Source organism: Rhodnius prolixus, unplaced genomic scaffold (assembly GCF_049639745.1).
Source record: "Rhodnius prolixus isolate KJV_2025 unplaced genomic scaffold, Rpr scaffold_2, whole genome shotgun sequence".
Lineage (NCBI taxonomy): Eukaryota > Metazoa > Arthropoda > Insecta > Hemiptera > Reduviidae > Rhodnius > Rhodnius prolixus.
Genome location: NW_027411592.1, coordinates 54,050,521 through 54,064,518, shown reverse-complemented (window position 1 = coordinate 54,064,518; position 13,998 = coordinate 54,050,521). Strand labels below are relative to the sequence as shown.

Genomic DNA, 13,998 nt, shown 5'->3' with positions numbered 1-13,998 from the left:
TGAAATCGCAGTTTAATTTTGCTATTTACGTACAAATACCTTCCTATGTTATTCAAAACGCTTTTTTAAAAAAAGTTGTTATTGAGGATGGTTTGGGGGACCGCAACTATAATCATTCTTTAAAAAGATCTCTCCAGTGGTAGTTACGGTTCCGACTTAACACCTTATCAAGTTATAATGATAGAATTGCTTATTCCAAATTTAAAAAAAATCTGTAAAGCAGATATGTAACTTTGCAAAATAGACAAAAAGGAAAATCTATCCAAAAGGTACAAAAATCTCTTTAACAAAAACTTACAGTTTAAAATGTTAAGTATAAGGGTTGATTAAACGCCAAAAGGTACACAAATCAGCAAGTACCCTACATTTCATTAATTCTTCATTAATATTTAAGTAATTTTACTGCATTAATATTCATTAATATTTTTTAGAATTTATTAGATGTCACAGACCCTTATGCTGGCACTTCATTTATAATATTTTTTGTTATAATTATTATAAATCACATATACGTACATGCATGTTAAAGTAAAAAAAAAAAAGTTAGAGTCGGCTACCGTCTTGAATTCGCCTTACACGAATATTTCGATTCGTGAGCACAAATAACACACAGTTTTAATAACAAGTAGATTATTCAAAAATTATTGTTTCTCAATTGTAATTTGATTTAGTCCCCCTAATTTTACTTATAGTAAAATACTGGAATAATTAGCTGCCCTAAAAATATGCATATCTTATTTATTTTATATTACATATATACAACATTGTGGGATGAATATAATTGAAGAAAACTATATTATTTTCTATAAAGCCAGATAATTATTACCTATTATTATAAACGTTTGACTACTTCATAAAATAACAATTACTTTAATCGAAGAATGAATTTAAACCGACGATTTTTATTTAAAAATAAAAATAAATAAATAAAATAAACAAAATCATTGATGTAAGTTGGTGTAAGCATTTTTTTAAACAAGGTTTTGAATTTTTTAGCCTCATATTTTTATTTTATTTTTTATAACGTTTTTCTTTTTAACCTGTAATTAATAGTTTGATTATTATAAATAACTAGATATTACAGTCAATCTACAGTGCTAATTGAAAATATATTTTGTAGACGAAAATGGCCAGCATAAGGGGTCTGTAACATCTAATAAATTCTAAAAAATATTAATGAATATTAATGCAGTAAAATTACTTAAATATTAATGAAGTATTAATAAAATGTTGGGTGCTTGCTGATTTGTGTACCTTTTGGCGTTTAATCAACCCTTATACTTAACATTTTAAACTGTAAGTTTTTGTTAAAGAGATTGGTGTATAACATTGGTATAAGATCACCCATTCACGTGTTCAGAGTTCCAGAGCTGTCCAGAGCTCTCACCTTTTCGACCTTTTCTTTCCTAAAGATCTAATTTTGACTAGATCGACTGGTATCAGATATGCTGACACTAAAAGTGCTTATTTTGGTTAAATTTAACGAATATTTTCTCATCACCATCGCTGTTTATTAATTTGAGGTCCATCAATATCTGAAGTCATTGGCGCCCGGAGCTTTTTCCGGTGCACTGCCATCCTCCAGATAGTGTTCATCTGTCCATCGCTAAACAGCTCTCAGGAAGAGAAATCTAAGGGCCAGCAGCTCATGGTTCTACTCTTTGGAATTCAGTATGCTAATCACGGAACTAATCCCTTCACTCTGACCAATCGTTATTATTTTTGTTTATTTTATTGTTGACGTCTAGCTCTGCTGAGCTACACTCCCATTGGTTTGATGGCGTCCGCCTGCACTCAAGCGTGTCCCTAGGCCCCTTAACGTAGAAAATTATGAATAAGGATATGAAGTGTTTTATCATGTAGTTACTTTTATATTTGTTTTCGACGTATTCAATGCCCTTTTGCTAATGACATGTTGGAAAAGTTGATTTGTTTAATGTGGGATGCTGAGGAATAGAATGTATGGTTTTATAATTGGGAAACAATGGGAATGTAGTACTACATCTACTTGTTCTTTAAATGCAAACTCTTTTCATTAATACGTCATATTTTTTTTCGTTTTACATAAAACTCGCACATAATAACGCCACGAGGTGTGTAATTGTTCTGTGAGTAGGTATTTCAAACCGGGTTAAAGGGGGGTTGTTCCAGGACATATTCACAGGGTAAAATCTAGCATAGAACAAGAACGAGTGGGTTAGGGGGAGCGTTTGGGAGAGTACGTCACGGGGGTAGGAGAAACTGCCACGTGACTTGTTCACGTTGGCGGAAACGTGCCTCCATGCACGTGGGCTAAACTAAGAAACCATTGCGCGCTGTCTAGCGGCAAGCTGGGGTAGTGGAACAGAGCAGTCTCTTCAAACGATAACCGTAACCTGTGTACTGTTGTAGTCACTCGTCTCAACTCCAACGGTAGTCTGTTATCAGTACCTATCTTATAGAGATTACTTAATACATTTAAAGTGTAAACATTATTACGGGAATTGTTCAACAACTACTTACAGGTTTAGGAACTGTCTTTCAAATAGTTTTCTATTTTTTTTTTTTTACTTTTTCTATTTTTATCGGTTTCTACAGATTTCTTAATCAACCTACTCACAACTACTGTCTTAGTTGTCATCAACCGCAACAGCAAAGTTAATTCTTCACACGCACAAACCTCATACTTTTGGTGAATTCTTCCACAATCTTTACAAGGGATGGCCTTTTGAAATGTTCATATGAAATAAAGAGTATATACATAATATTTTATATTATACATATATAACATTTAGTTTATGTACATTTTAACAAAAAGTCTTCTCTCTTTATTATTATTAATTAAATATTTAATTTTTAAAGCAATTTTTCATTAAAAATAAACCCCCCAAAAAAGAAAAAGTTATAAATATCATTAAAATAGATACGTAATAAATTATAATAGAATGAAATAAATAACCGTTTCTCATCAAAAATTTAATAAAAAAAATAATTTTTTTTCAGTTTAATTGTGGCATGTGTGTGAATCAGTGAAATATTAAATGATAGAAATCAGATTTTTAGTGATTTTTATTGTGTGGGAGTTTGTTTCAAGTGATTTGTAAATAATATTGAAGTTACAGGTTTTTTTTAAATCAGTTTAACTACACTAAAAGTGATTGTGTTTTTAAAAAAGAGAGAAAAAAAAGGTTATTAGTGATTGGCCCCCCCCCTGTATTTTTAGATTTATTTAAAGGTAATTTTTTTTTTTTGTTTAACATATTATTATTATTTTTTAATTATTTTTTTTTTATAATTATTTTAATTAAATATTTATATATTAATTATTTTAATGTATTAGGAAGGTATTTTATTTGCAAAAAGTTTAGTTATCATCTAAGCATTTTACATTTCCACTTATTTTATTTATTTATTTTTATTATTTATTTATTTTTTTTTTTAAATTTATTAACCAACTTATTTTAACTTTTTTATTCCACTTATTTTAACCAACAAATTGGAGTGTGTAAGATGAGCATTACTCAATAACGAATTTACTCTGAAAGAGTTCAAATTTAATATTTCAAATCGCTATCATTATGGGGAGCGGGTAAAAAATTTTTTTTTTGGTACAAATCGGCCATCACTAAGTGCAACTTAATCTATTTTTTTGGGGGAAGTTCGATTTTTTGTAGCTTATCTTTTTTTTTTCTTTTTTTTTAAAAATATCGTAGGTATACTCATTGTAAAGTTGTCGATCTATAATTTTGTATTTAAATTTATGTTCAGATTTTAGTAAATATACCACCAAAGAGAGTATAAAGTTTAAAATTTTTATTAGTTTGAATTTTTACATTAAAATGAACCAATCTATCGTAAGATACGGTATAATCGATTAGATTTTCGATTTATAGATTCTCTCCTCGTTGAGAATCTCCTAGTCCCCAAAAAGTGTTTTATTTTTATTTTTTCTCAGAATCCTTTATGATGTACCAAGAGTTATCTTTTATCTCCAATATTTTTTATTGAAAAGTTCTGACCATGCAGGGGAAGAAGTTCGAGTTATGATTCATTTTTAAATTGTTATTTTAAATATAGTGTGCGGTGTTCGTTGCTTATTATTAATAATAATTTAAAAAAAACAAGCACACAAATTTGAATTGAATCGGTTAAGCAGTAAATTATATATATTTTTTTCCTTCAAATTCTATACAGGGTGTTCAGCATAAGACTACGGTAACTTCGGGAGGCGATTCTGGGCATCATTTGCAACAAAATATTCCATATAAACTATGGTTCGATTCGGCTCCGTTTTATAGATATTTTTAATTTTATGTTTTTTCAAGGTGTTACTACATTTTAGCAAAAAGCTGTCTATATTTCTCAAACTATTAAAGCTACAGCTATTTTAATAAGCTCATATTTAAGAACGTTAAATTTCCTTTTAAATAAGCTAATTTGTATTCCAAAATAATAATATTAAGTATTTTACTTTGTGGCCCAAACATAAGAAATAGCAAGTTTCTAATTTTTTCCAAAAACTTTCGACTTCATTTTTCTCAAAAACATTTTATATGAAAAAACCGTGCACTATTCAAGAAAAACCCAGATTTCTGCATCAATTTTTAACATAATCCCAATTATTGTATACCGTTCGAAAGGTGATCGTATGTAGATGTTTTTCCTGAATAGTGTACCTGAGGAGGCACCTTTTTATGGCACAGTTCACGCTTCAAAATGGGGGTCAACTGTGAACCTTTACTTTTGGTTCGCGCGTCAGCCGCATATGCGGGCAGGAATCTAAAATCAAGTCACATATTCTGAAACTAGAGGTGACGGACAACAAATTTTTCCTCTACCATTTTTTTGCTCAGATTAACCGTTTAAGCATTAAATGCATTTGAGCCGTCTTAAAATGAACACCCTGTACTATATATAAATTCTATTCCGTTTGAAAAGTATGACGCACATGCCACAAAATTTTCAACATTTAAAATTACGTCATTCAGTAATTTGACCATTTCTTTGTTTACTAAAAAAATATTTAGAAGGCATTTTAAATGATTATTTAGTTATACATCTCGTTAAGTCTTTTAATAAAGTTGGTCTTTCATTTTTCTTTTATTTTTGTTTAATGCAAAATAATATTGATAATAAGATTTGGATTGACGCCAATTTCTGCCTATACTTTTATAGGTAAGAAGTACTAATAATGTATTTTATTAATACGAGAACAATGTGTATTCGTTATTTTCATTTTTTTTTTTTTTTTTTTATTAAAGCATATTCAATTAATGGGGAGGTACCCAAACTCTTTGGAAAAAGTTAAATTAAATAGAAAAAAAATAAATGAATATCGAAAAAAGTTTCTGTCCCTACAATTGCTGTCCCTAAAAACAGCTGGTTGCCCAAGTTTAGAGATTTAACTTCTATTTGAATTAGATATTTGCCATCGAAAATCATAAGATATACGAGGGTCGTTTGAAAAGTCCGTGCAAAGTCAGAGAGATAGCACCACTGGCGCGTATCGAGGTTATGTTTAGTTAGTAGCATCTCTTGGAAGAACACACACCAAGTTTCAGCCAGATCGGTCTATTTCTTTGTGTTTGGCATTCGTTTGAATCGAGGAAGTCGAGTGATTTTCAAAAAATGGACGAAAAAGAATTTCGTGTGTTGATTAAACACTACTTTATGAAAGGCAAAACGCCTCAGGCGACTAAAGAGAAGCTTGATAAACATTATGGTGACACTGCACCTTCGATTAGAACAGTTTATAAGTGGTTTCAAAATTTTCTGGAGTGGCCATATGGGCACAAGTGACGCTGAACGTTCTGGACGCCCTGTTGAGGTTACTACTCCAGAAATCATTGATAAAATCCATGATATGGTGATGGATGACAGAAGAGTGAAGGTGCGTGAGATTGCTAGTGCTGTGGGCATCTCGAATGAACGGGTACATAATATTTTGCATCAACATTTGGACATGACAAAGCTATCCGCAAGATGGGTGCGAGCGATTGCTTACGCTTGACCAAAAACGAAATCGTGTGAAGTATTGCAAGGACGGTATGCAGCTGTTCCAGAAGAATCCGCAGGACTTTAAGCGTCGTTTCGTCACTGTGGATGAAACATGGATACATCACTACACTCCCGAGACCAAAGAACAATCTAAACAATGTGTTACCAAGGGGGGAATCTGCGCTAAAAAAAAGGCGAAGACCGTTCCTTCGGCCGGAAAGATTATGGCGACCGTCTTTTGGGATTCGCAAGGAATAATACTCATCGACTATCTGGAAAAGGGTAAAACTATTACAGGTGCATATTATTCATCGTTATTGGACCGTTTGAAAAACCGAGCTGCAAGAAAAACGCCCACGATTGGCCCACAAAAAAGTCCTTTTCCATCACGACAACGCGCCAGCTCACACCTCAGCAGTTGTGGTCGCAAAATTAATGGAAATAGGGTTCTTCCAACTCGTTTTACATCCCCCCTATACTCCAGACTTGGCTCCCTCGGACTACTATTTGTTGCCCAATATGAAGAAATGGCTGGCGGGAAAAAGATTTTATTCAAACGAGGAGGTGATTGCAGAAACGAATGGCTATTTTTCAGACTTGGACAAATCCTATTATTCGGAAGGGATCAACAAACTAGAGCAGCGTTGGACGAAGTGTATAAACCTAAAAGGAGACTATGTTGAAAAATAAAAAAGGTTTACCCCAAAAAATTAAATAGTTTTTATTTTTGCACGGACTTTTCAAACGACCCTCGTAGCTCTGAAGGTATCTCGCTCTAAAAATATTATACCAATTTCTCGTATTACTATTTTATTATATGGTATCAGCGTTATGTTTTGCTTTGCTGATTAAATATAAATAAAGAATTCCATATTTTAGTTAAAATAATGATATGAATTTGATCGTAATTCCATTTTATTGTATGGAAAAACAAAAATATTCTCACGAGAATCGAGAATAATCTCAAGAAATTGTGGTAAAAAATAAAAAAAAAATAAAAAAACGTGCAACATTCGTACCAGATTTTATCTTTCTTACAAAAATTTACTCGTACTTTATTCAAAGAGGGTAACCAGTTGAATTCTTGAAATGACGTGACCCCAAATTATTTATTTATATATTTATTTTCTAAAAAAAAAAACTTTGTTGTAAACAAACTCCATGAGCTAAAAAAAAAAAACGAGTAAATAATGTTTTATGTATTAGTTTGGGTTCCATATATACTGTGATCATCTCCGTCACAACGTGATTTCTAAATTTTGTTTACATTCTTATTCTTCTATAAAAAAATATAGTTTTTTTTTCCTTAAAATTTAATTAATACTTTTTTTGGCGCATCAACAGCTGAGGTCATTAGCGCCCGGAGCTTTTTCCAGTGCACTGCCGGCCTCCGGACAGTGTTCTCTCGTTACAGACAACACTGTCCATCACCGGACAGTGAGCTGTAAGAAGCTCCTAGGAAGAGAAAATCTAAGGGTCAGCTGCTGGATTCGAACCCGGGACCTCCGCGTGGGAGTCCAGTACGCTAACCTCATAGCTAATCCCTTCCCTTATTATTATTATTATTGTTTTATTTAAACTCTTTTTTTTTATTATTAATAATGAAAAATATATCTTCTTATTAGAGATTATACGTTGTAACGTTATTTAATTATTGTATTTTCAATATACAAAGTATAGTTTTTTTCATAACAATAGATATGCCTGGAATATTCCATCTAAATATAAATTTTTATTATTCAAATATAATTACTGATATTTTTTCCCAAGTCTCTCTATCCACATTAGATTTTTGGACAATGAAAACCAAAAACAAAAAGTCAGATCTAGGAATTTTGATTTGTTAGTATTTATATTTATATATTTATAACATTGTCCTTATATATTCCTTCCTTTCTATTATGTTTCTCTTGGGGCACAAAATAAACTAAAACAAAATTTGGTGACGCTGTGGATGCCGGCCTCCCAGGTGGGAAGAGAAGGTTATGTGTGCGTAAATGATGGGCTCGGATACTGGCTATAGATCGTGCCTTCCGCACCAAGAGCTCGGCTATCCTTGGCAGTCGCACTGGACTAATTGTAAATATGAGACTCCACAGCCTGCACCGCCTCCGCCGCCTCCACCGCCAAAAAGATATCTACTATCAGGTATTGTGGACATTATTGTCTGTTTGTCTGTATTTCATTGTTTTTTTGTTTTGTTTTTGTGGTGGTTGTATACTTTTCTCGTCTCGCAAATGTTTTTTTTTAAATTTCTTTATTCGTGAAATCGTGTTTCGAAACACGATGATCGAAACAAGAATATAAGATGCTTATAGATTTTCTGCACATATTTAACTCGAGACTTCAATGATTGGCTAAGGAATCAATAAATTTCAACAGTTTTAGTAATCATTAGTATTGATGTTGCTATCATTCGTATACAGTTTCCTATTGGTCTATTGGTTGGGATTGTGAAATAACAGGTGGTCTCCAGTAATCTGCATAAAAAAAATTGCACTTATTAATATTTTTGAAATTATTGGCGAGGGTTATACTAACCAAAATTGCATTCATGTATTTCATACAGAAATTTGTTATTTATAATATTTAGACATTTACAATCTGTATACATGGATACAATCAGTAAATATGATGAACTGGTGCGGGGGGAGAGCAGGAGGAGAGAAACTACCCAACGTTCAGTGTCACTTGTGCCTATATGGCCACTCCGAAAATTTTGAAACCACTTATAAACTGTTCTAATCGAAGGTGCAGAGTCACCATAATGTTTATCAAGCTTCTCTTTAGTCTCCTGAGGCGTTTTGCCTTTCATAAAGTAGTGTTTATGAATGAATGAATAAAGACGTTTATTGATTTACATATTCAAGTACATACAGAAATATACAAAAAACATCACTAGACAATGATCTTTCGACCGTCTGTCAAGCTGTTATCAAACTAGAAATTATAAAAAACAAAAAAAGACAAAATAATGACAAATTATAAGAAATAAATACTATAAACAAAAAGACATACTCGTTACACTAATAATAATATTCCCTTTCTAACTAAAAATTAAATTCTTTAACTAAAAAATCTCTGTAGGAGGACGCCGCAGCAACGAACTTAACCAAACCCATCCAGTCTCCGCCGTTTAAATAAAATAAACATTGTTCATTGTCCAATTGGCTCCTGTTAAAACAGGTTAATCTAAATTCTTTTAAAATTGGACACACTGCTAGAAAATGAAACGTGTCTTCAGTAGCATTTAGATTGCACAAGGAACAAACAAAATTACTGTCTTTTAACCAGGGTTTATAATTTAATGGCAATGACTCAGTTCTAATTTTAACGCAAAATTTGATATGTTCAAAATTATTTAACTTTAAATAACTATTGTTTAAATTATAAGTGAGTTGGGAGTACAATGTATGGTAGATAGCGGATTGAGCTTTAATTAAAAATTGCTGTTTAAATTCATATTCAATTTGGTTAAGGATAAAATTTAAACTTTCTCGGACATTACTACTTGTTAAATTTTCTAAATTGATTGACCAGTTGTGTTTATTTGATATATGTATCCATTCTTTAAACCAATAAATTTTCCTGCTAATTATTTCTTTTGCCATCATCAGTGGTAGTCTGTCAGGTGGTAGTTCGAGCACTCTAATGATATAATTAATGTGCAGCTTCAATGTAAACAAATACAATGGGGATAATCCTGTCTCTAAATACAAGGCATAATTAGGCACATTTCTTGGAAGTCCAAACAATCTTTTTATAAAATACCTTTGAAGCTTTTCTACTTCATCAATGGCTTGGAACCCCCAAATCTGACAGGCATAACACATTACTGATCTAGTGGTGGCATTAAAAATTTCATATTTATTATCTAAACTAACTTTATTATTACAAACAACTTCAGACCATGAGCTATTAATGCTAAATTTAGAGAGAGCAAGTTTTTCCTTTAAATGAACATTCAGTGCAAGACTCGGAGTTAAATTCATTCCTAAATACTTATAATTGCGTACAACCTCTATAGTGCTATTTCTAAATTTCCAAGTTTCATTTTTTGCTCTTTTCCCACCTCCAGGCTTACAAATCATGATTTTAGACTTGGACAAATTTACTTCAAAATTAAAGGTATCACAATAATTTTCCAGATCTTTTATCATTCTTTGCAAAGAGACAGGATCCTCAGCCAAAAACACTACATCGTCCGCAAAGAGAAGCATTTTTACTTTCTGCCGACCCACCCTGACTCCACCCCAATCAATGAAGTCATTAAGATCGTTAAGGAAAAGAGAAAAAAGGAGTGGGGATAAAACACAACCTTGCTTTACTCCCATATTGGTTTCAAAACTCATTGAGAGACCTTCCTTAGTCCATACTGATGCTCTTGTTTTCTCGTAAAGCTTTCGAATAACATTAACAAACTTACTAGATACTCCATAATTCAAAAGTTTATACATAAGTACACGCCGATCAATACAGTCAAATGCTGCGCGAAAATCTATAAAAAATAAATAAACTTTCTTTTTTTCCTGGAATTTACAATGGATAATGCTGCAAAGATTAAAAAGGTTATCGTTTGTGGAATACTCTTTTCGGAAGCCCGCTTGATATTCATTTAATATATTATTCTTTCCTACCCACATTTCAAGTCTGCGCTGTAGTATAGAAGCAAATAATTTGGCGATACTATCGATGAGTGAAATGCCGCGATAATTATTTACGATATTTAAGTCGCCCTTTTTGTGGAGAGGAAAAATAATAGCCTCCTTAAAAGTACCTGGAATTTCACATGAATTCCACATTTTATTGAAAATATATCTCAGTCTCTTAATGCACTCCGGTGGAGAGTACTTATAAAATTCATTAGGGACTCTATCTTGGCCCGGAGCCTTTTTATTCTTACACTTTTTAACCACTTCCAAAATTTCCGCGCTCGAAAACTCTTTGTCCAAATCTAAATCTACAGTAAATACTTCAGCAAATGAAAAAGCACTAGCATTCAAAGGAGGGTTTAGTAAGTTTTCAAAATAGTTGACCCAATTTTCTATTTTTATGGAAGAACTCGAAATAAATTTCCTTTTTTTAATTTTATTTATAATGCTCCAAAATTCCTTATTACTATTAACCAGTTTCAAATTGATAATTAAATCATTGTAATAATCCCGCCTTTTGGTTAAACGTACTTGTTTGTATAATTTGTTGGCTGAAAGATACAATAGTTTTATTGCCTGTGAGTTGGATTTCCTAAAAATATTTAAAAGTACAAATGATCTTTTCCGCAACTTAAGACATTCAAAATCCATCCAGGGTTCTCGAGCAACTAATTCAAATTTCTTACCACCCTTCCGGTTCTCCGCTGCTCGCTTGATGCAAGATAGAAGGTGCTCCACTTCCTCTTTTACACTTCCGTTGCAGACTGTCATATTGAGATCTTGTTCAAGACGACTCTGGTATACTTCTTCATTCTTCTGAACCCAAATCAGTTTTGGAAGCAATGGAGTAAGATTTTCCTCGTAGTGTTTCATTCCGGTAGATAGTTGTAACGTAATAGGCATGTGATCAGAAAATGTATCAGCCAGTACTTTAAAATCGTGAACAAATGGCAAACACGGTGTAGTTACACAGCAAAAATCCACAACTGAACATCCAACTTTTGAAATATATGTGTATTCGCCACTTTGGTCATTCAAAGTGCGTCCATTAAGTATAACAAAATTTTCATCTTCACACATTTCGAGAAATTGCTTACCTCTAGAGTCTATTTTGGAATCTTTCGACCTCCTTTTTTTAGCTAAGGCACATTGTGATTGGTTCAATAGTTGAGCAGGAAGTACTTGGGCTTCTCCTATGTGGGCATTGCAATCCCCAATTAATATCAAATTGGTCAAAGTATTCAATTCATAAGTAAGTTTAATCAACACACGAAATTCTTTTTGGTCCATTTTTTGAAAATCACTCAACTTCCTCGATTCAAACGAATGCCAAACACAAAGAAATAGACCGATCTGGCTGAAACTTGGTGTGTGTTCTTCCAAGAGATGCTACTAACTAAACATAACCTCGATAAGCGCCAGTGGTGCTATCTCTCTGACTTTGCACGGACTTTTCAAACGACCCTCGTACAAGAGTATTAGAGCTAGTCGAGAGAATAGTATGGAATTTTTAGTATTTAGTCTTGGCGACTTGTACGAATGGGATGTTGAGGTCGTTGTGAAGAGTGTGATTGGTCACCGTAGTAAGGAGCTTCAACTATCTGTCGGCAGTAGTTTTGATTGAAATGTCCTGCACTGTCCATATGTTTTGTAGGTTTGGCTGAACCCCACAGCTCTAGTACCGTAAGTCCACATATGTTTTGAGAATAGTGTTGTTTATTAAGCGTTTCAGTTCAATTGGTAATTTTAGAGCGTCGTCCAAGTAGTCTGTAAAGCAGTTTCACACGTTTCGTCATTGCTTGTCCTTTAAGTTTAGTGTTGTGGGTTCCACGTGAGTCGTTTGTTTAATTTAAAGAAAATATTTATATGTTCAAATAAATTATTTTGTTCATGAAATGAGACTTTTATGAGCTGTGCCAGTTAAACACAACCCCCGACAGTTACACAAATTTCTGGGTACCAAAACGTGCAAACCTCATGGAAATCATCTAGTCGAATTAACATTTAAACAAATTTCAAAAAAAAAAAAAAAAAAAAAAAAACGTGATACAAACTGGCTTACTTTTATATAAATATAGAAATATGTAGAGTGGATTTGATAAATTATCTTTACGTATTTGGGTTTATACCCTCGAAATAGTCACTCTGTGTTTGTACAAGTGGACTTTATACAGTGGATAAAACTATTTTACAATAGAAATTTCTAGAACTTGTTCTCTAGATAGTATTAAAGTCAAATATAGTCAATATTATTGTCTACTTATGCAGCAACAACTCACCTGACTAAAATAACCATGATCTATTTTATACTTTTAAACATTTACATACCATCTTTTGCTTATAACATGCAACCTCCAGGAGGAATAGATTCCAATATGTTTGGCACCAGACGGTGTTTGGGATCAGCTGGATTACTTTAAGGCTTTAATCCTTTTTTGGACTTGCCAACCATGTGTAGATTGGTCTTAATGCCAAAAAGTCATTCTTATTGATTATTAGTAGCAGTTGAGAGTAGTGTGTTACGTTTAGGCACCACGATAGCCGAGAGGTTAAGATACTAGACCCGCAAAGCTAAGATGTATTGTTGGCTGATTTGGGTTCGATTCCCCGGTGTCAAGGTCTTGAGTTCTATTTAATGGTTAATATGAGAAATTTATAGTAAAGTATGCTAGGCGGTTAAGAGACTAGACCCGCAATGCTAAGATGTATTGTTGGTTAGTAGGTTCGATTCCCTGGTCTAGGCCTTGGATTTTATTTAATGGGTAATATGAGAAATTTACAGTAAAGTATGTTAGGCGGTTAAGAGACTAGACCCGCAATGCTAAGATGTATTGTTGGTTTAGTGGGTTCGATTCCAGCTGTATAGGTCTTGAGTTCTATTTAATGTTTAATATGAGAAATTTATAGTAAAGTATGCTAGGCGGTTAAGAGACTAGACCCGCAATGCTTCATGTATTGCTGGTTTAGTGGGTTCGATTCCCGGGGTCTAGGCCTTGGATTTTATTTAATGGTTAATATGAGAAATTTATAGTAAAGAATGTTAGGCGGTTAAGAGACTAGACCCGCAATGCTAAGATGTATTGTTGGTTTGGTGGGTTCGATTCCAGTTGTATAGGTCTTGAGTTCTATTTAATGGATAATATGAGAAATGTACAGTAAAGTATGTTAGGCGGTTAAGAGTCTAGACCCGCATTGCTAAGATGTATTGTTGGTTTGGTGGGTTCGATTCCCAGTGTTTAGGCCTTGGATTTTATTTAATTTGTTAATATGAGAAATTTATCGTTAAGTTCATTTGCTAGTCGCCTCCGTCCTCGAGACTTATTTAGGTTGACCTGAAACCAAAAATAGGCGTATTACTTTAATTTTTTTT

The 13,998-nt window shown here is 32.9% G+C and overlaps 1 protein-coding gene across 2 annotated transcripts in view; it reads left to right on the top strand.

Moving 5' to 3' along the window:
- Pdp1 (PAR bZIP family member Pdp1) overlaps positions 1-13,998 on the top strand; it is a 242,996-nt gene that overhangs the window by 55,084 nt on the left and 173,914 nt on the right. The window contains exon 2 of one of the 2 annotated variants that reach the window (XM_074116940.1): positions 7,946-8,124. The exons of the other annotated variant lie outside the window; for it this stretch is intronic. Within the exon in view, the coding sequence (XP_073973041.1) occupies positions 7,974-8,124 (151 nt within the window). The 5' untranslated portion in view covers positions 7,946-7,973. The remainder of the gene's footprint in view (positions 1-7,945; positions 8,125-13,998) is intronic. 2 annotated transcript variants of the gene reach the window in all.